General features: G+C 43.2%; 1 protein-coding gene across 1 annotated transcript in view; it reads right to left on the reverse strand.

The window, feature by feature from the left end:
* The window catches only part of LOC141100329 (adhesion G protein-coupled receptor E5-like), a 156,584-nt gene that overhangs the window by 51,579 nt on the left and 83,775 nt on the right, over positions 1–21,230 (reverse strand). Inside the window, exons 7-12 of the mRNA XM_073588728.1 lie at positions 18,650–18,808; positions 9,091–9,213; positions 6,672–6,718; positions 2,918–3,004; positions 2,016–2,181; positions 831–932 (exon numbers count right to left, since the gene is read on the reverse strand). Coding sequence (XP_073444829.1) covers positions 831–932; positions 2,016–2,181; positions 2,918–3,004; positions 6,672–6,718; positions 9,091–9,213; positions 18,650–18,808 — 684 coding nt within the window. The remainder of the gene's footprint in view (positions 1–830; positions 933–2,015; positions 2,182–2,917; positions 3,005–6,671; positions 6,719–9,090; positions 9,214–18,649; positions 18,809–21,230) is intronic.

Raw genomic sequence — 21,230 nt, forward strand, 5'->3', positions numbered from 1 at the left:
TTTTTTTTAGAATATCCAAAGTAGACAAAGTTATCAGTGCTATCTAATGATATTGACAGAAAAAATAACTTTATACTTAGGTTATACGGGGGAATCCGTCGGAGTAATGTGCGCCAAATTTATTAATAGGTGTGCTGCCTGCTAATGAATTTGGAGCATCTGTTGGCAGCCTGTTGGCCAGCTTCAAGAAATGTACTACGATCATATACTGGAGTAAATATCTGCAATAATTTATCTCACCCTTGTGGCATAAATTATCATAAATCTTTTGGGCTGCTCATGCCCCCTTGTGCCCAGCTCTGCCCCCCCTTCCAAAACAGTTGGCGTAATTGGTGCAAAAATGGCAAGTCTCAAAATTTTGGCTTAGCTCTGAATTGCTCCACAATTATCTTATTAACACCCCCCAAAAAATGGTGGAAAATGTTTTATGATTTGCCCCCTAAGACTTGAACAAAGGAGAAAGAACATCTAGATTCTAGAAGAAATTGGCAGGTGTAACGGGGTACTTTTTGATGCAGTTTAAACCACATTAAAGTAGATGCTAGTAGCAAAACATCATACAGTATAAAAGAAATCATAATGACCTAAAGACAACGACCATGCACACTGAGGCTCCATTCGTTGCACCTTTCACAAGCATAATGCTCCAATGACTTACTAAATTATGGATGGAATACAGTGCCTCATGGAGGCACCATGCAGCGGGACACTAGTTGCCTATGAGTTTGTAATGCTTACCCCTACAGGCTCCACCGTACAGGGTGGATGCTTGCAGGCAGTTTTGCGATGTCTACGAGCCCTGAAAACTGCGCAGAAGAACAGCTGCTTACCTGTATTTCCTGCGGCTGTTCTAGAATCCAGTTGTATATTGCTTTTAGTGGCTTGAAGTGAGAGTGTGCCATTATCTGAAGTTCCAGTTGAAACTTGAATATCTATTGGGATATGTATAGTAAAAGTTAAGTTCGTTGATGATTTTTACCAATCAATTGCATGTAACAACATAAGCCAGGATGAGAAAATTCCAAAATGTCACAGGAGCCTGTAAAACTACTCCTTATAGGACTCAATGGTCCCAATTGACAGAAGAAGAAGAGAAAAAGGTTGGCACGTGTTCATCTGTAGGCAAATTGCATATGTGGCGGTTATGTGATGATCACAGGGAGTGTGTAAATGGCAGAAGCCTAACACTGAGCACATTACACACTGTTAGGACTCAGCGTATTAGAATCCTTGTGAAATTTTATACATTTTCCTGACAACCTAATTAAACAAAATACAAAGAACACATTCTGTAGAATCATCAGGAACACATAATATTCTATATTATTATCAGGGGTATGTTTGTGCTAGACAAAGGACAATGGAGCCCAGATAACGTTCAGAACATCTTCAGGAGTATTAAGTCTACTTTTATTGGATAAAATCCTTTCGATATTGTACAACAAGGGGAGCCTAATGCATGAATATTATTCCATATCCTGTTGATATGTGATTTGTATATCCTGTACGTATTTTACTATTATGTATGAATCTTCTGATGACAACTTTAGATATGTTGTATTTTCTTATCTGTTTCATACCTTGTCTAGTTTTGCACATTTTGTTATTTAAGTAAAGTGTAATATTTCACTTTTGTTTGTGAACTTATTTATTTAGTGACTATGTGACCGCAGACTTCTGATTCTTCCAGAGTGTGGAGGGCTTGCTGACAGGATTCTCTGGTATTACCATGTGACCGCTACTATGCGATTTGCATACTTGTGGTCTCGTGCAGACTAGACGTGCTCATCCTCTCTCAGAAGTGTACTTGAGAGGCCAAGCACATCTAGTTGGAATGTGGCAGGAATTATACAAATTGAATACTTGCAGTCACGTGACTGCCCACTCTCAGTACTAGAGAATCATGACAGCAAACGCACCATATACTGTAGGATTGTGAAATCGCATGGAGTGACGGAAGACTTTCATCCCAAGCCTGGACAAGCCCTTTAATAACAGTCCATGACAATACTCACTGATTGTTTTGTTTTGATTGAAGTGTGACAGAGAACGCTGTGCCAAAAGAGCCAAGTTCTGTATCGTTACCTCCACCCTATTCAACAAGGGTCCGACTTTCTGTAATCTGTCAGTCTTATTGCCATAGCTGAATCCATCGATAAGATCATCCAAGCCTTTCAAAAACTTCAAGAAACACAGAGAGTAAATCATTAAAGAAATCATTACTTCTCGTGCTCGAAAAGATGTGACACTAATTCTTTGCAAGTTTAAGCTAAAACACAGTGTACTTTTGGTGTTTAAAGAGGACATGGAAAAATAATTTTTTTAATGTTATCTGACCACCTCCTTCATCGGTTGCTGCTCCACTGACTCTGGAACTGTTTTTCTTTTCATTCTGTGCCCCTCTGTTCCATTATTATGCCCCCGGTAACAATTATGCCAATTTTCCCTTCATTCAACTGATTGTATACCACAACACTTCTCTGTGGGTGTGGCTGTGTTTTGATTGGCTAGCACAGGAAGAGGAGATAAAGCAGAAGAGGAGATAAAGCAAACGCCCACAGAGAAGGTCTGTAGTATGGTTAAAGAGAAAATTTGCATCATTATTATCAGGAGGCATAATTTGTGAACGGAGGGTTAAAGAAGAAAAAGAAAAACTGTTCCAGGATTAGTAGAGCAGCATCAATTGGAGAATAAATAAATCAATTAAATAAATAAATAAAAAATTCAGCAAAAGGTCACTAAGAAGGTAAATTCAGTTAAAATGATCTGCTGATATTTCATTGACACATATGAGAACATTGCATAAAATCTAAAGAGTGTCAGATAATGGAAAAACATGAAAAGCACTATAAACAGGACTTTTTTTTTCACACCTTTGGTCCATATTTTTTCCCTGATGTTTTGCCGGAAGTCTTACCTCCTCCATTGACAGTCTTTGCTGACTGGGGACAGCCTCACACAGTGGTGTAAAGTTATCAGTGAAATTCTTCAGTTTGCATTGGAACTAGAGCGAGACATAGAAAAATGAATCCTAATTTTCATGATTCATTGCCAATTATTACACATTTTCACCTATTTACACAAATTTCTAATTCCTACTGATGCCCTCCTATTACTTTTTCGAGGACAAGTCATTAGACTGGATTTAGACACTGTTTATTGGATTTTTAAAGCACTTCATCAAAAATTTTACTCCAGAATTCCGTAGCTTGAAAAGTTGCAAAATTTGAGGCTGCAATAACATTTTGCGACTTTGGGGTGTCTCACGTCATTTCTGATCAGCTCTGACAAAGAGAGCAGAGTTCGGGTGGGACGGAGATGGGCCAACTCCAATTTCATGACCAGCGGTGACATTCCTTATGCTACATATTTAACTCAAGTTCTCGACTGGAGTAAGATTTGTGGTAAGGCGCACGCTAATTTACAGATATGCCAAACTTATTTAGATGTGAGCCGAGCACCTCTTAACGAATCAAGAGTGCCCTACTCCAGCACTCCCCTCATTAAGACCAGCGTGAAGAACATCAATCTAGATAATTCGGGGCCATAACGTTTCTTTCTTGACCTCTGTTTTTTTTTTTTCTTTTAAAACACAACATGCCCTAGGTATCTTTTATGGAGCTTTTCTCTAGAAATAGGTCTTCAAATAAACCTTAAAAATGCACATGTTAAAATACTGGTAAATTTACTCCTTCCATTGGAGCCATATTTAATGTTAAAGTGTTTTTAATTTTAGCTATTCGTTTTTAGTCCATATTTTTGAAAATGTAAAACACTTTTTTTTCCAATAAATTAAATAATGAGAGGAGTTCTTAGATGGCAGACCTGAGGGCCTTCATTAGGCCTTCTGCAAACCTTAAAAGGGTATTCCAAAATTCCCAATTGGGCCATAAAACTCAATTGATGTCATTGTCAATAATGACTGTGAAATCTAAGTGGTTAAACAGAGGGAGCTTAAGGTTCCAACAGGTTGTAAGTGGTATTCTTATCACTTACATTTATAACATTCCCAATAGACATGCCATAAATGTTTAGTAGATGCAAATGCCACCAATGAAACCTTCATCTATCTTGAGAGTGGGGCCCCGTCTTGTGCTGTTGTCAGTGGAGAGGAGGTCAGAATTCCTATATACAAGTGCTTCTCACAAAATTAGAATATCATCAAAAAGTTAATTTATTTCAGTTCTTCGATACAAAAAGTGAAACTCATATATTATATAGAGTCATTACCCACAGAGTGATCTGTTTCATGTGTTTTTTTCTGTTAATGTTGATGATTATTGCTTACAGCCAATGAAAACCCAAAAGTCATTATCTCAGGAAATTAGAATACTTTATAACACCAGCTTGAAAAATGTTTTTGAAACCCGAAATGTTGGCCTACTGAAATGTATGTTCAGTAAATGCTCTCAATACTTGGTTGGGGCTCCTTGTTCATCAATTACTGCATCAATGCGGCGTGGCATGGAGGCGATCAGCCTGTGGCACTTCTGAGGTGTTATGGAAGCCCAGGTTGTTTTGATAGCATCCTTCAGCTCGTCTGCATTGTTGGGTCTGGTGTCTCTCATCTTCTTCTTGACAATACTCCATAGATTCTCAATGGGGTTAAGGTCAGGCGAGTTTGCTGGCCAATCAAGCACAGTGACACTGTTGTTTGTAAACCAGGTATTGGTACTTTTGGCAGTGTGGACAGGTGCCAAGTCCTGCTGGAGAATGAAATTTCCATCTCCAAAAAGCTTGTCAGCAGAGGGAAGCATGAAGTGCTCTAAAATTTCCTGGTAGACGGCTGCGCTGACTTTGGTCTTGATAAAACACAGTGGACCTACACCAGCAGATGACATGGCTCCCCAAACCATCACTGATTGTGGAAACTTCACACTAGACCTCAAGCAGCTTGGAATGTGGCCTCTCCACTCTCCAGACTCTGGGACCTTGATTTCAAATGAAATGCATAATTTACTTTCATCTGAAAACAACGCCTTGGACCACTGAGCAACAGTCCAGTTCTTTTTCTCCTTGGCCCAGGTAAGACGCTTCTGGCGTTATCTATTGGTCATGAGTGGCTTGACACAAGGAATGCGACACTTGTAGCCCATGTCCTGATACGTCTGTGTGTGGTGGCTCCTGAAGCAATGACTCCAGCAGCAGTCCACTCCTTGTGGATCTCCCCCAAATTTTTGAATGGCCTTTTCTTAACAATCCTTTCAAGGCTGTGGTTATCCCGGTTGCTTGTGCACCTTTTTCTACCACACGTTTTCCTTCCACTCAACTTTCCATTAATATGCTTGGATCCAGCACTCTGTGAACAGCCAGACCTTTTGTGGCTTCCCTCCTTGGGAAGTGTGCCAATGACTGCCTTCTGGACATCTGTCAAGTCAGCACACACAAGAAGAAGCAGCTGACAGCACTTCATTAAGGGGACGCACGCTTCCAGTCCAAGGAACCCACTTGGAAAATACAGCAATCAAGTGAAAAACGTAACAGCGTCCAATCCAGGTGAAAATTTAAAAAAAATCTTTAATCTGCCATAATACAACGTTTCGACCAGTGGTGGTCTTTATCAAGTATACTGATACTGATATGATATCTGTCAAGTCAGCAGTCTTCCCCATGATTGTGGAGCCTACTGAAAAGGGACCTTTTTAAATGCTTAGGAAGTCTTTGCAGGTGTTTTTTGTTAATTATTATGGTGAGGGGACCATGCATACCAAGAAAAGGGGGTGAGGGGACCTTGCATACCAGGATAGGGGGTTGAGGGGACCATGCATACCAGGATTTGGGGGGTGAGAGGACCATGTATTCCAGGATTGGGGGGTGAGGGGACCATGCATACCCCAAAAGGAGGGTAAGAGGACCATGCATACCAGGATTGGGGGGTGAGGGGACCATGCATATCAGGAAAGGGGGGTGAGGGGACCATGCATACCAGGATAGGGGGGTGAGGGGACCATGCATACCAGGAAAGGGGGTGAGGATACCATGCATACCAGGATTGGGGGCTGAGGGGACCATACATACCAGGAAAGGGGGGTGACGGTGAGCATACATACCAGGATTGGGGTGTGAGAGGACCATGCATACCAGCAAAGGGGGTGAGGGGACCATGCATATCCCGAAAGAGGGTAAGAGGACCATGCATACCAGGAAAGAGAGGTGAGAGGACCATGCATACCAGGATTTGGGGGGTGAGAGGACCATGCATTCCAGGATTGGGGGGTCAGGGGACCATGCATACCAGGATTGGGGGGTGAGAGGACCATGCATATCAGGATTGGGGGGTGAGAGGACCATGCATTCCAGGATTGGGGGGGTCAGGGGACCATGCATACCAGGATAGGGGGTTGAGGGGTAGCATGAATATCAGGATTGGGGGGTGAGAGAACCATACATATCAGGATTGGGGGTGAGAGACCCATGCATATCAGGATTGGGGGTGCATTATTGCATTATTATTATTAAATCTTCAAAAATAAACTGCATATATATTCTAGAATACCCGATGCGTTAGAATCGGGCCACCATCTAGTTTGCCATAAGCATGCTCTTAGTTTTGATCTTTAGGTGACCCAGAAATAATGGATTCACATACAATTATCTATTTAAGATATGGATGTTCCCTAGTCTGGTAAACTCTCACATATCTCTAGTACAGATATATAGACATGGCTTACCGGTTCATCTACACATTTCTCTTTGCTTGTACTGTATATGCACTTCACTGTGAAGAAAAGAATGTGTCAAAGTATTGAATGGAAATATGGGAAAATAATATATATGTAGAGATAGAAACCCTCATTCCAGCAATGTATCACTTACTGGGTTGCGATCTGTAGTTTTGATAAAATCATTGTTTTATCAGCAGGCGATTATCACTAGAGAACTAATAAACAGGCCTCCATATTCATGAGCTCTGTATAACCCTGCCTCCAACACAGAAAGCAGCCAATCAGTGTTGTGGGCGGGGTTATACAGAGCTCAGCATTCAGAGAAGTAGTAGATCTTCAGCAAAGAAAACAGTGATTTTATAAAAACTGTGGAAAGCAGCCCAGTGAATTGCACAATAATGAAATCAGGGTCTCTTCTCCTACATCATGCTGCTCTCAGATGGGGTAGAAAAATCCTGGTGCCGGATTCTCTTTAACGATCACCCTTAAACTGCTGCAAGGGGCAAAAACGGAAAAACAGTGGGGTTGTAACCATGGACAACTATTAAAGGGCCAAGGAACAGAATGAGATATAAACCATGCTGGAAAGTCTTACACTACCCAGTGGTGACTATGTGATAGGTGATAAATGTATGAACACTGTGTATGGAGACTTTCATTGATCACTGGAATGGAGTGACGAGCTCCATGCTCCTCCATGGTGTTTAGGAGTATAAATGGAGTGCCAGTCAAGCATGCACTCTGCTGTTCTTTTCAAAGCCTAGAAGAATGATGGAGACAACCAAGTAGAGTGTGCACACAATACAGAACATAGGTGGCAGAGAAGGTCCATCTGTCACTGACCACTTGGTTATGATGGTTTCATAAGTTCTACATTCATCATCTCAGCACGAACCGCAATGTTCGGACCGGCCACAGGTTTCCTGACCCAAAGTCAACAGTCTTATAGGCATATGTAAGGCTGTTGAGTTTGGATCAGGAGATCCGCGTCCGGACCAGACATCCGCAGCTCTCACTTCTTCTTGATTACTCATAATCTGAAGGAGGGGACACTGACGCCAGCACTGATTAGGAGCAGGGCTCCCATGACGTAACAACCTCACGTTAACCCAGTGAATGCGGGTGCCAATACTGCTGAAACGGCACAGGAGGTGAGTATGAGCTTTTTTACGTTAATCGGGCCAAACATGGGGAATGAGAAGAGGTTTCCAAACATGGGGAATAAGAAGAGGTTGTCTAAACATGGAGAATGAGAAGAGGTTGTCCAAACATGGAGAATGAGAAGGGGTTGTCCAAACATGGAGAATGAGAAGGGGTTGTCCAAACATGGAGAATGAGAAGGGGTTGTCCAAACATGGAGAATGAGAAGGGGTTGTCCAAACATGGGGAATGAAAAGAGGTTGTCCAAACATGGAGAATGAGAAGAGGTTGTCCAAACATGAAGAATGAGAAGAGGTTGTCCAAACATGAAGAATGAGAAGGGGTTGTCCAGACATGGAGAATGAGAAGGGGTTGTCCAAACATGGAGAATGGGAAGGGGTTGTCCAAACATGGAGAAAGAGAAGAGGTTGTCCAAACATGAAGAATGAGAAGGGGTTGTCCAAACATGGGGAATGAGAAGAGGTTGTCCAAACATGAAGAATCAGAAGGGGTTGTCCAAACATGAAGAATGAGAAGGGGTTGTCCAGACATGGAGAATGAGAAGAGGTTGTCCAAACATGAAGAATGAGAAGGGGTTGTCCAAACATGAATAATGAGAAGGGGTTGTCCAGACATGGAGAATGAGAAGGGGTTGTCCAAACATGGAGAATGGGAAGGGGTTGTCCAAACATGGAGAAAGAGAAGAGGTTGTCCAAACATGAAGAATGAGAAGGGGTTGTCCAAACATGGAGAATGAGAAAGGGTTGTCCAAACATGGAGAATGAGAAGGGGTTGTCCAAACATGGGGAATGAGAAGAGGTTGTCCAAACATGAAGAATCAGAAGGGGTTGTCCAAACATGAAGAATGAGAAGGGGTTGTCCAGACATGGAGAATGAGAAGGGGTTGTCCAAACATGGAGAATGGGAAGGGGTTGTCCAAACATGGAGAATGAGAAGGGCTTGTCCAAACATGGAGAATGAGAAGGGGTTGTGCAAACATGGAGAATGAGAAGAGGTTGTCCAAACATGGGGAATCAGAAGAGGTTGTCCAAACATGGAGAATGAGAAGGGGTTGTCCAAACATGGGGAATGAGAAGGGGTTGTCCAAACATGGAGAATAAGAAAAGGTTGTCCAAACGTGGGGAATGAGAAGGGGTTGTCCAAGTAGTGGACACCTGCTTTAAAGGCACTGTTGTTCAATCAAGATAGATCTGTTAACTAAAAGCAATTAGTTGTAATACAAATGGCAGACAGGGAGAGAAGACGACAAATAGGATGTACTCACCTACACAAATGTTGGAAATATTTGTGAATCCATCATCACATGTACAGTTATATGAGCCTTCTGTGTTGCGGCAGATAAAGTTAGATCCACAGATACCTGGGGAATTCCAGCATTCATTTACATCTGTGGAAGATGGTAACATACTCTTGGTAAAAACAAACAAAAAAAACTTAAGGAACAAAGCAAATGATGGTGGAAATAATGGACATGTTGGCAGCAAGGAGGAGAAAGCATGGTAGGGGCTTGTCTTCTTTTGTGCACACTATATGACAAATAGAAAGGGGTGCTGTAAACTGTAGATGGACTGTAGATGTAAACCAGGGATTGTAGTTATATGTGGCAGCTCCCAGCAATAAGCTGGGTGTATTAATTCTCTCTTGTGCTGTTCAATTGGCCAAGGCAGAAGCTGGTACACAAGCTGGACAGCACATTCACCTATACTTGTCAGACTGCAGAATACTACAGGTTCCAGCCTCTCCAGCCTTGGTCAATCCCACTTTTTTTTTTTTAGACATTTTTGGGGAAATACCAAAAATGCTTCTGTTTTATCATTACTTTATTTTTAAGGGGCAAATTTTAATTTAGTTTTTTAAAAATTTTTTTTTCCAATTTTTACCCTTTACTTTTTAATGCAGTGGTATTTGTGGTGTTTTTTTAAGTTTTGTTCTGAGGTCCTAAAAAATATTACTCATGCTACTATTTCATTCTCTGGTTGTTATGAGTCAGGAATAGGCCAAACACTATGAACTCTATGGAAATGGTGTAAATCGCAACTTAGAAAGTTTTCAAGGCTATGTGAATGCTGATATCCATTTACAGCCATTGACATAGTTCAGATGTAAGGAGTGTGGACTGGACTGTCGCGTTCCTACCCCAGTAGATACCAATTGCGTTTGTATGAATAATGTCCTGCAACTTTGTATATATATTATATCATGTGAAGGATGTTGTAACGTAGTGTAATATGATTATGCATAGTGGAAAGTGTAGGATAAGACTTAGTTCAGGGCTTAGGACATAAAATAGGTGCGATAAGATAGATGACGGTAGTTAGATAGCGACATTAGGGTAAGCATAAATAATGTTTGGGACTAGCCCATGGTGGAAGGAGCTTAGTGTTAGGGCAAGTGACTACTTTCTTTGAATAATTAGTTGGAGTTTAGAGTGTAAAGAGAGCCATACTGCTAAGGGGTAATCCATAGCAAGAGGAAACTGAGTTACTGACAAGACAGAGTGGCTTTTTGGAACAGGGTCCTTGGATATGATGACGTGTCACAAGAAAACCTAAGCTTGCAAAATGCCGAAGGTAACGGTATTAAGCAGGACTGAGTTTGTGGAATTAGTAGGGGTCTTGAACTGTAGATTCAGGGCACCAGTAGTGGAAGAAATAGGAGGTAGCGACCATGCTATTTTAGAATTTTGGATAACTAGAGGAGGAAGACCTGTGAAGACTCAGGCTTCAAGGTTAGATTTCAGAAAGGCAGATTTTAAGGAATTCAGAAAGAGAATCGGAGGGATCCAATGGCTGGATATCCTTAAAGACAAAAATGTCCAGGAAGGATGGAAACTAGGATGCATGAACACAGAACTTAAATATGAACTAAAAAGGAAGAAAGAAATGTTTATCAAATGGAAAGAGGGAGGCATATCTAAAGAGGAATATAATGCTGTCTGCAGAACCTGCAGGGCACGAATCAGATTATTAACCCCTCTCTGCCATCTGACGTACTACCCCGTCCATGGAACCCGGGCCCCTATGCCCATGGATGGGATAGTACATCAAAGCGATCAGCGGCGCTCACGTGGTGAGCGCCGTTGATCGCGGCCGGGTGTCAGCTGATTATCACAGCTGACACCCGCCACTATGCGTCAGGGGCGGTCACGGACCGCCCCCGACACGTTCACCCCTGGCATACTGCGATCAAACACGATCGCAGTGTACCAGGGGTTTAGGGAAGCATCGGGAGGGAGGGGGCCTCTCCGTGCTTCCCTGAGACCCCCACAGCAGCGCAATGTGCAGCGCTGCTGCGGGGGTCTCCTTCCCTGCAGGTCCCCAGATCCAAAATGGCGGCGGGGGCCTGCAGGGAGCTGGCTTCCTCAGTGCCTGCAGAGCGAAGGCACGAGGAATCCTTGTGCACTGCCTGTGACAGATCGCTGATCTGTCACAGTGATCTGTGATGTGACAGATCAGCGATCTGTCACATGACAGTTATGTCCCCACTGGGACATTGTAATAAAGTAAAAAAAAAAAAAAGTGTAAAAATAATTTATAAAAAAATCGCTAAATAAATTGAAAAAAAAAATTCCCTAATAAATTCATTTTTTGGAAATAAAAAACAAAATAAAAGTACACATATTTGGTATTGCCGCGTCCATAACGACCCGCCCTATGAAACTGTCCCATCAGTTAAACCCTTTATTGAACCCCTTAAAAAATAATAATAAAAAACGAAGCAAAAAATAAAGCTTTATCATACCGCCGAACAAAAAGTGCAATAACGAGCGATCAAAAAGACGCATATAAATATCCATGGCACCACTGAAAACGTCATCTTGTCCCACAAAAAACGAGCCACCATACAGCATCATCTGTGAAAAAATAAAAAAGTTATAGCTCGCAAAATAAAGCGATGCAAAAATAGTTATTTTTTATATAAAATTGTTTTCATTGCATAAAAGCACCAAAACATAAAAGAAATGACATAAATGAGGTTTCGCTGTAACCGTACCGACACGAAGAATAAAACCGCTTTATCAATTTTACCGCACGCGGAACGACGTAAACGCACCCCCCCAAAAGAAATTCATGAAATGCTGGTTTTTGTTCATTCTGCGTCCAAAAAAATCGGAATAAAAAGTGATCAAAAAATGTCACGTGCCCGAAAATGGTACCAATTAAAACGTCAACTCGTCCTGCAAAAAATAAGACCTCACATGACTCAGTGGGTCAAAATATGGAAAAATTATAGCTCACAAAATGTGGTGATGCAAAAACTATTTTTACAATAAAAAGCGTCTTTTAGCGTATGACAGCTGCCAAAAATAAAAACCGCCATAAATAGTAAATCAAACCCCCCTTTATCACCCCCTTAGTTAGGGAAAAACAATAAAATTAAAAAAATGTACTTATTTCCACTTTCCCGCTAGGGTTAGGGCTAGGGTTAGTGCTAGGCTTAGGGTTAGGGCTAGGGTTAGGGCTAGGGTTAGGGCTAGGGTTAGGGCTAGGGTTAGGGCTGAGATTAGGGTTAGGGGTGTGTTGGCATTAGGGTTGGAGTTAGAATTGGGGGTTTCCACTGTTTGGGCACATCAAGTGCTCTCCAAACGCAACATGGCGTCTGATCTCAATTCCAGCCAATTCTGTGTTGAAAAAGTCAAATGGTGCTCCTTCCCTTCCAAGCTCTGCCATGTGCCCAAACAGTGTTTTACCCCAACATATGGGGTATCAGCCTACTCAGGACAAATTGAAAAACAACTTTTGGGGTCCATTTTCTCCTGTTACCCTTCCGAAAATAAAAAATTGAGGGCAAAAATATCATTTTTGTGGAAAAAAATATGATTTTTTTATTTTCACGCCAGGGCGTTATAAACTTCTGTGAAGCACTTGGGGGTTCAAAGTGCTCACCACACATCTAGATAAGTTCCTTAGGGGGTCTAGTTTCCAAAATGGGGTCACTTGTGGGGCGGTTTCCACTGTTTAGGTACATCAGGGGCTCTCCAAAGGCCACATGACACCCGCAGACCATTCCATCATAGTCTGCATTCCAAAACGTCACGACTTCCCTTCCAAGCCCCGACGTGTGCCCTTACAGTAGTTTTCTCCCACATATGGGGTATCAGCGTACTCAGGACAAATTGCACAACAACTTTTGGGGTCCAATTTCTCCTGTTACCATTGGGAAAATAAAAAAATTGGGGACTAAAAGATCATGTTTGTGGAAAAAAATATGATTTTTTTATTTTCACGCCCGGGCATTATAAACTTCTGTGAAGCCCTTGGGGGTTCAAAGTGCTCACCACACATCTAGATAAGTTCCTTGGGGGGTCTAGTTTCCAAAATGGTGTCATTTGTGGGGGGTTTCCACTGTTTAGGCACATCAGGGGCTTTCTAAATGCGGCATGGAGTCCAATCCCAATTCCAGCCAAAAAAGTCAAATGGCGCTGCTGCCCTTCCGAGCTCTGCCATGCGCCCAAATAGTGGTTTACCCCCACATATGGGGTATCAGCATACTCAGGACAAATTGCACAATAACTTTTGGGGTCCTGTTAGCCTTGGAAAAATAAAAATATAGGGTGAAAAGATCATTTTTGTGGAAAAAATATGATTTTTTAATTGTACGGCTGTACGTTATAAACTTCTGTGAAGCCCTGGGGGGTTAAAAGTTCTCACCACACATCTAGATATGTTCCTTGGGGGGTCTAGTTTCCAAAATGCTGTCATTTGTGGGGGGTTTCCACTGTTTTGGCACTTCAGGGGCTTTCCAAACGCAACATGGTGTCTGATCTCAATTCCAGCCAAAAAAGTCAAATGGCGCTGCTTCCCTTCCAAGCTCTGCCATGCGCCCAAATAGTCGTTTACACCCACATATGGGGTATCAGCATACTCAGGACAAATTGCACAATAACTTTTGGGGTCCTGTTACCCTTGGGAAAATAAAAATTGGGGGTGAAAAGATCATTTTTGTGGAAAAAAATATGATTTTTTAATTGTACCGCTGTACGTTATAAACTTCTGTGAAGCCCTTGTGGGTTCAAAGTTCTCATCACATGTCTAGAAAAGTTCCATGGGGGGTCTAGTTTCCAAAATGGGGTTACTTGTGGGGGGGTTCCACTGTTTAGGTACGTCAGGGGCTCGCTAAACGTGACATGGCGTCCGATCTGAATTCCAGCCAATTTTGCATTGAAAAAGTCAAACAGCGCACCTTCCCTTCTGAGCTCTGCCATGTGCCGAAACAGTGGTTCCCCCCCCCACAAATCAGGCATCAGCGTACTCAGGAGAAATTGCACAATAACTTTTGCAGTCCAATTTCTCCTGTTACCCTTGGTAGAACAAAAAAAATTGGACCTGAAGCAATTTTTTTGTGAAAAAAAGTTAAATGTTCATTTTTTTTAAACATTCAAAAAATTCCTGTGAAGCACCTGAAGTGTTAATAAACTTCTTGAATGTGGTTTTGAGCACCTTGAGGGGTTCAGTTTTTAGAATGGTGTCACTTTTGGGCATTTTCTATCACATAGACCCCTCAAAATGACTTCAAATGTGATGTGGTCCCTAAAAATAAAATGGTGTTGCAAAAATGAGAAATCGCTGGTCAAATTTTAACCCTGATAACTTCCTAACAAAAAAAAATTTTGGTTCCAAAATTGTGCTGTTGTAAAGTAAACATATGGTAAATGTTATTTATTAAGTTTTTTGTGTGCCATATCTCTGTTATTTAAGGGCATAAAAATTAAAAGTTGGAAAATTGCGAAATTTTTATAATCTATGATGATATAGATGAAGGAATTGAGGGTACACTGATAAAATTTGCTGATGACACAAAGCTAGGAGGGATAGCTAATACTATAGAAGAGAGAGAGGATTCAAAAAGACATAAATAAACTGGAACAGTGGGCAGCAACTAACAGAATGGTTTTTAACAGGGAAAAATGCAAAGTATTACATCTGGGCAATAAAAATGAAAAAAGCATATACAGAATGGGAGGAATAGGGCTAAGCAACAGCACATGTGAAAAGACTTGGGTATATGAATAGATCATAAACTGAACATGAGTCAACAGTGTGATGCAGGAGCAAAAAAGGCAAATACAATTCTAGGATGTATTAACAGAAGCATACAGTCTAGATCACGTGTAGTCATTATTGCCCTCTACTCCTCTTTGGTCAGACCTCATCTGGAATACTGTGTCCAGTTTTTGGGCACCACATTTTAAAAAAGACATCAACAAACTGGAGCAAGTTCAGAGAAGAGCGACCAGAATAGTGACCGGTCTGCAAATCATGTTCTATGAGGAACGGTTACAGGATTTGGGAATGTTTAGCTTGCAAAAAAGAAGACTGAGAGGAGACTTAATAGCTTTCTACAAATATCTCAAGGGCTGTCACATTGTAGAAGGCTCATCTTTATTCTCATTTACACAAGGAAACACTATGAGCAATGGGATGAAACTGAATGGGAGGAGACAGAGATTAGATATTAAAAAAAACTTTTTGACAGTTAGGGTGATCATTGAGTGGAACAGGCTGCCACGAGAAGTGGTGAGCTCTCCTTCAATAGAAGTCTTCAAACAGAGGCTGGACAGACATCTGACTGGGATGATTTAGTGAATCGTGCTTTGAGCAGGAAGTTGGAGCAGATGACCCAGGAGGTCCCTTCTAACTCTACCATTCTATGATTCTATGAGGGCACGGAGCCACTGAGTTGGAGGAGAGACTTGCTGATCAGGACTGTGGCAACAAGCTAGACTGTAACGAAGTAGGGTGAAACAGTGTGCTACACCGGCCCTGGAGTAGACTACAGAGGACGTATACTGTGTGTATGAACATGCTTTTTACTGTACAGGAAATGTCCATAAGACTTGTACCCGCTATCCCTTGTACATAACCCTTACCAAGTTACTGTTCAGTAAAGACTGTGTTTTAGAACGGGAGTCTCCTACAGTTGTGGCCAAAAGTATTGACACCCCTGCAATTCTGTCAGATAATACTCAGTTTCTTCCTGAAAATGATTGCAAACACAAATTCTTTGGTATTATTATCTTCATTTAATTTGTCTTAAATGAAAAAACACAAAAGAGAATGAAGCAAAAAGCAATACGTTGATCATTTCACACAAAACTCCAAAAATGGGCCAGACAAAAGTATTGGCACCCTCAGCCTAATACTTGGTTGCACAACCTTTAGCCAAAATAACTGCGACCAACCGCTTCCGGTAACCATCAATGAGTTTCTTACAATGCTCTGCTGGAATTTTAGACCATTCTTCTTTGGCAAACTGCTCCAGGTCCCTGATATTTGAAGGGTGCCTTCTCCAAACTGCCATTTTTAGATCTCTCCACAGGTGTTCTATGGGATTCAGGTCTGGACTCATTGCTGGCCACCTTAGAAGTCTCCAGTGCTTTCTCTCAAACCATTTTCTAGTGCTTTTTGAAGTGTGTTTTGGGTCATTGTCCTGATGGAAGACCCATGACCTCTGAGGAGACCCAGCTTTCTCACACTGGGCCCTACATTATGCTTCAAAATTTGTTGGTAGTCTTCAGACTTCATAATGTCATGCACACGGTCAAGCAGTCCAGTGCCAGAGGCAGCAAAGCAACCCCAAAACATCAGGGAACCTCCGCCATGTTTGACTGTAGGGACCATGTTCTTTTCTTTGAATGCCTCTTTTTTTCTCCTGTAAACTCTATGTTGATGCCTTTGCCCAAAAAGCTCTACTTTTGTCTCATTTGACCAGAGAACATTCTTCCAAAACGTTTTTGGCTTTTTCAGGTAAGTTTTTGCAAACTCCAGCCTGGCTTTTTTATGTCTCGGGGTAAGAAGTGCGGTCTTCCTGGGTCTCCTACCATACAGTCCCTTTTCATTCAGACGCTGACGGATAGTACGGGTTGACACTGTTGTACCCTCGGACTGCAGGGCAGCTTGAACTTGTTTGGATGTTAGTCGAGGTTCTTTATCCAACATCTGCACAATCTTGCGTTGAAATCTCTTGTCAATTTTTCTTTTCCGTCCACATCTAGGGAGGTTAGCCACAGTGCCATGTGCTTTAAACTTCTTGATGACACTGCGCACGGTAGACACAGGAACATTCAGGTCTTTGGAGATGGACTTGTAGCCTTGAGATTGCTCATGCTTCCTCACAATTTGGTTTCTCAAGTCCTCAGACAGTTCTTTGGTCTTCTTTCTTTTCTCCATGCTCAATGTGGTACACACAAGGACACAGGACAGAGGTTGAGTCAACTTTAATCCATGTCAACTGGCTGCAAGTGTGATTTAGTTATTGCCAACACCTGTTAGGTGCCACAGGTAAGTTACAGGTGCTGTTAATTACACAAATTAGAGAAGCATCACATGATTTTTCGTACAGTGCCAATACTTTTGTCTACCCTCCTTTTTATGTTTGGTGTGGAATTATATCCAATTTGGCTTTAGGACAATTCTTTTTGTGTTTTTTCATTTAAGACAAATTAAATGAAGATAATAATACCAAAGAATTTGTGTTTGCAATCATTTTCAGGAAGAAACTGAGTATTATCTGACAGAATTGCAGGGGTGTCAATACTTTTGGCCACAACTGTAAATTGAATTGTGGAACCAATGGTCCTGGCCAGTCTACACCTGTAGTAGGGCCCAGATTGGGGGGTGGTCCACTGCTTACCGTGCACAGCCGACACAGAGACGAGACGGAGGCAGATTTCAGTTGCAACAGGTCCGGGTTTTATTGGCCGTCCTTCTGACGACTGTAGCCATACACCGCAGTTCCTTTACAGCCCTCCATACTCAGGCCTGGGTACCTTCACCTTCCTTCAGTCGTAGTGACGTTCCTCGCGGATCTTTCGCTGGGGCTGTCCTAGACCTATCTACCGCCAGCGCTTCACCTGCCCGAGGTCGTCGTCCAATCGGTACCCCCGGGGCCTCGTCTGTCCTGCGGTTCTTGATGTCAGGGCCACCCCCTGACAGTCTCTTCCCGTCAGTCCCCTGGTCGAGCTCTCCACCGTTGTCAGTCTTCTGCTCCTGAGCTCCTCCTGGGACCAGAACTCTCTGGAACCCACTCCTGTTCTATTTACCTCCCTCCTTGGGAAATCCCCTCCTGGGTTCCTATCTCCCCGCCCCCCCATGACTAAGCGGTTTCTATAGCCTTAAGCTGCTGTCAAGTCCTAAACTACGCCCCCCCTGCCATCTTGTGGTCAAATCCAGGTATTGCACACCCTTTTCTATCTTCCCCAGTTGTTACCCTTCTATCATTGCCAATCCCCGTCTATAGTGCACAAACCATCCCCTCTTCCTCCAGTCAAGTCTGTCCGTCAAGTCACCTTCCCCACACACCATCAGCTACAGGTGGCCTGTACGAGAAGTAAGGTCCACACAGCACCAACTCTCACACCCAACCAGGACCCACTCTTTCATGTAACCCATCACGGTGTAAATGTAAGAGACCGGTGCCTCGCACACAGCTGACGCCCCACACAACCACAAAAAAAAATATTTGTAAGTGGGTTTACTTCAGTAGACCATATTCATGTACAAATCACAAAGGGATTGAAAATTTAACTGGGATAATCCCATGACCTGAGCAAAAAAAAGGGGGAGTGTTTTTACAAACCTCGCCCAAAAGTAAATGGCTTGTGGTTGTTTATGGGGCCTAAATTTTGGACTGCAAAACTTTGGTAAGTATGGAGTCCGATCACAATGTGAGTGTAGTGATGGATACAAAATGTAGGCCATACTCACTGACATAGGTTCTCTTTTCAGTGCATTGATATAATACTTAGGATCAAGTCACTGATAGTTTGATGTGTTGGCGCACGTCCATGTAACGGTTTATTGCTTTCGCCACTTATCACTTACCTGTACACTTGTTGAGTTTTTTTACTTCGGTAGGACAGAATTTGGTTAGATTTTCTCTCTGATAGCCTTTTTTACATTCACAGTAATAACCACTGTGGATGTTTCTACATTCTGCGTAAGCATCACAAAGGTGTATGCCCTCTCTGCACTCATTTACTTCTGTAATACAAAAATACCCATAAAGTAGTAAAGACAAACCAGTGTGAGGGTTATTAGCTGGACCCAGTATACAGTATATCTAAAATATATAGAGTATTCATTATATTAATATATATATTATCTCTACATATGACGGCTTTCCTTTTACTGCTATGCAGTCAAAACACATCAAACTGGACATTATTAGAAAGAGGGGAAAATAGTAGGAAGTGTAAGACTTAATCCCCCCCCAAAAACCCCAAAAGCTGTTGGCCACTGCTGATGACAGTACATTGTGCTAGAAGATAAGAACATTGTTCTGCTACTATTCTGCTCTAAACATTTCCTCAAACATCAAAACAATGGTTGACATTACACGGACGTTTGTCTTGCATTATTTTACTGTCTGTACTCACAGGTAGGGCACTAGAGAAGAAGCGACAGAGTTTTCCAAGCAGTGCTGTGCCACAGTGATAGGAGATGACTAAAGATGGCCATACATTACAGATATTGAACAATGCTATAATGAATGACTAGTCACGAGATGTGACAAGATATTCTTTATGTGCTACAATGCCATTTGCAAAATAAATAGTCACATAGGTCTATGAGTCAGCAGATTGCCGTATTTTTTGGACTATAAAACGCACCGGGCCATAAGACGCACCCCAAATTTTCAGAAGGAAAATAGGGAAAAAATAATAATGTGTCAAATGGGGGTGCGTCTTACAGTCCAAATTCAGCTTACCAGGGAAGGGATCCGGCACAGGTGGAGGAGTGGTCACAGGGGTCATTCGGTGGTCCAGGCTGGTGCGGTGGTGGCGGGTCTGTGCTGGGGCACTGTGCTGGGGCAGGTGGGCTGTGCTGGGGCAGGTTGGTTGTGCTGGGGCTGGTGGACTGTGCTGGGGCAGGTGGGCTGTGCTGGAGCACTGTGCTGTGCTGGGGCACTGTGCTGTGGCAGGTGGGCTGTGCTGGGGAAGGTGGGCTGTGCTGGGGCAGGTGGGCTGTGCTGGGGTACTGTGCTGTGTTGGGGCGGGTTGGTTGTGCTGGGGCAGGTTGGTTGTGTTGGGGCACTGTGCTGGGGCAGGTGTGCTGTGCTGGGGCAGGTGGGCTGTGCTGGGGCAGGTGTACTGGGGCAGCTGTGCTGTGCTGGGGCACTGTGCTGTGCTGTGCTGGGGCAGGTTGGCTGTGCTGTGCTGGGGCAGGTGGGCTGTGCTGGGGCAGGTGGGATGTGCTGGGGCAGCTGTGCTGTGTTGGGGCAGGTGGGCTGTGCTGGGGCACTGTGCTGTGCTGGGGCAGGTGGGCTGTGATGGGGCAGGTGGGCTCTGTGGAGTGGCGGTGGCCTGTGCTCCGGTGCAGGGGCTGCGGCTCCGATGCAGGAGCAGTGGCTCTGCCGGCATTTCCTCACAGCCCGGAGGCCCCAGCACATCCGTTGCTGCCATGTTGCGGTGGCTTCCGGGAACATGGATGCCAGGAAGATGGACGCCGGTCCGGGGACGGTTGCATGCTCAGGTTCAGATCTCGTCCCGAGATCTCGGGAGATGAGATTCAAATCTCGGCAACGAGATCTGAACCTGAGCATGCGCCGTCCCCGGACTGGTGGCCATCTTCCCGGCGTTCATGTTCCCGGAGGCCACCGCAACATGGCAGCAACGGATGTGCGGGGGCCTCCGGGCTTTGAGGAAATGCCGGCGGAGCCCCCCACGGAACACAGAGAGCCGCTGCCCCTGCACCGGAGCACAGCCCGCCGCCACAACCACACCACAGAGCCCCACCGCACCCGCACCAGCCACAGGAGTCAGTATATTGCGACCATAAGACGCACCCCCCACTTTCCCCCAAAATTTTGTGGGAAAAAAGTGCGTCTTATGGTCCGAAAAATACGGTAAGTACAGATTGATGACATCTGTATCTCATGTCTAACCAACATGAAAAAATATGGGACTATAGGGGTTTGTTCACACAAGGCAGATTTGGATCTCTTTGAATGAATAATGTATATATTTCCCGGTTTAAAGGGAATCTGTCACCAAGTTATTGCTATCTCATCCAAGAGCAGCATAATGTAGGAAAAGAGACCCTGAATACAACAATGCATCACTTAGTTTACTGGATGCAGCCATTCTGACACAATCAGAGTTTTTAGATATAGAAATACAGCAGAGCTGAGAACTTTAACCCCGCCCCCACCAGGCTCTGTCTATACATTGTCTATAGAGAGTGAGCTACTTATCACAGGAGGGGGCGGAGTCAAACTAGCATGCAGGCACTGCTGTAGTCTAGACAATGGTAATCAGCAGGTGATAAAACCTTCAGTATAAGTAAAAAACAGCTCACAGCCTGACATGTGACACATCGTGAAATCTGAGTTTTAACTCCTACTTCATGCTGTAGATTACATAGCAAAAACCTGCAGACAGATTCCCATTAAATCACTACTAAT

This window comes from Dendrobates tinctorius, unplaced genomic scaffold (assembly GCF_039654945.1).
Source record: "Dendrobates tinctorius isolate UK_male_01 unplaced genomic scaffold, ASM3965494v1 ptg000104l, whole genome shotgun sequence".
NCBI lineage: Eukaryota > Metazoa > Chordata > Amphibia > Anura > Dendrobatidae > Dendrobates > Dendrobates tinctorius.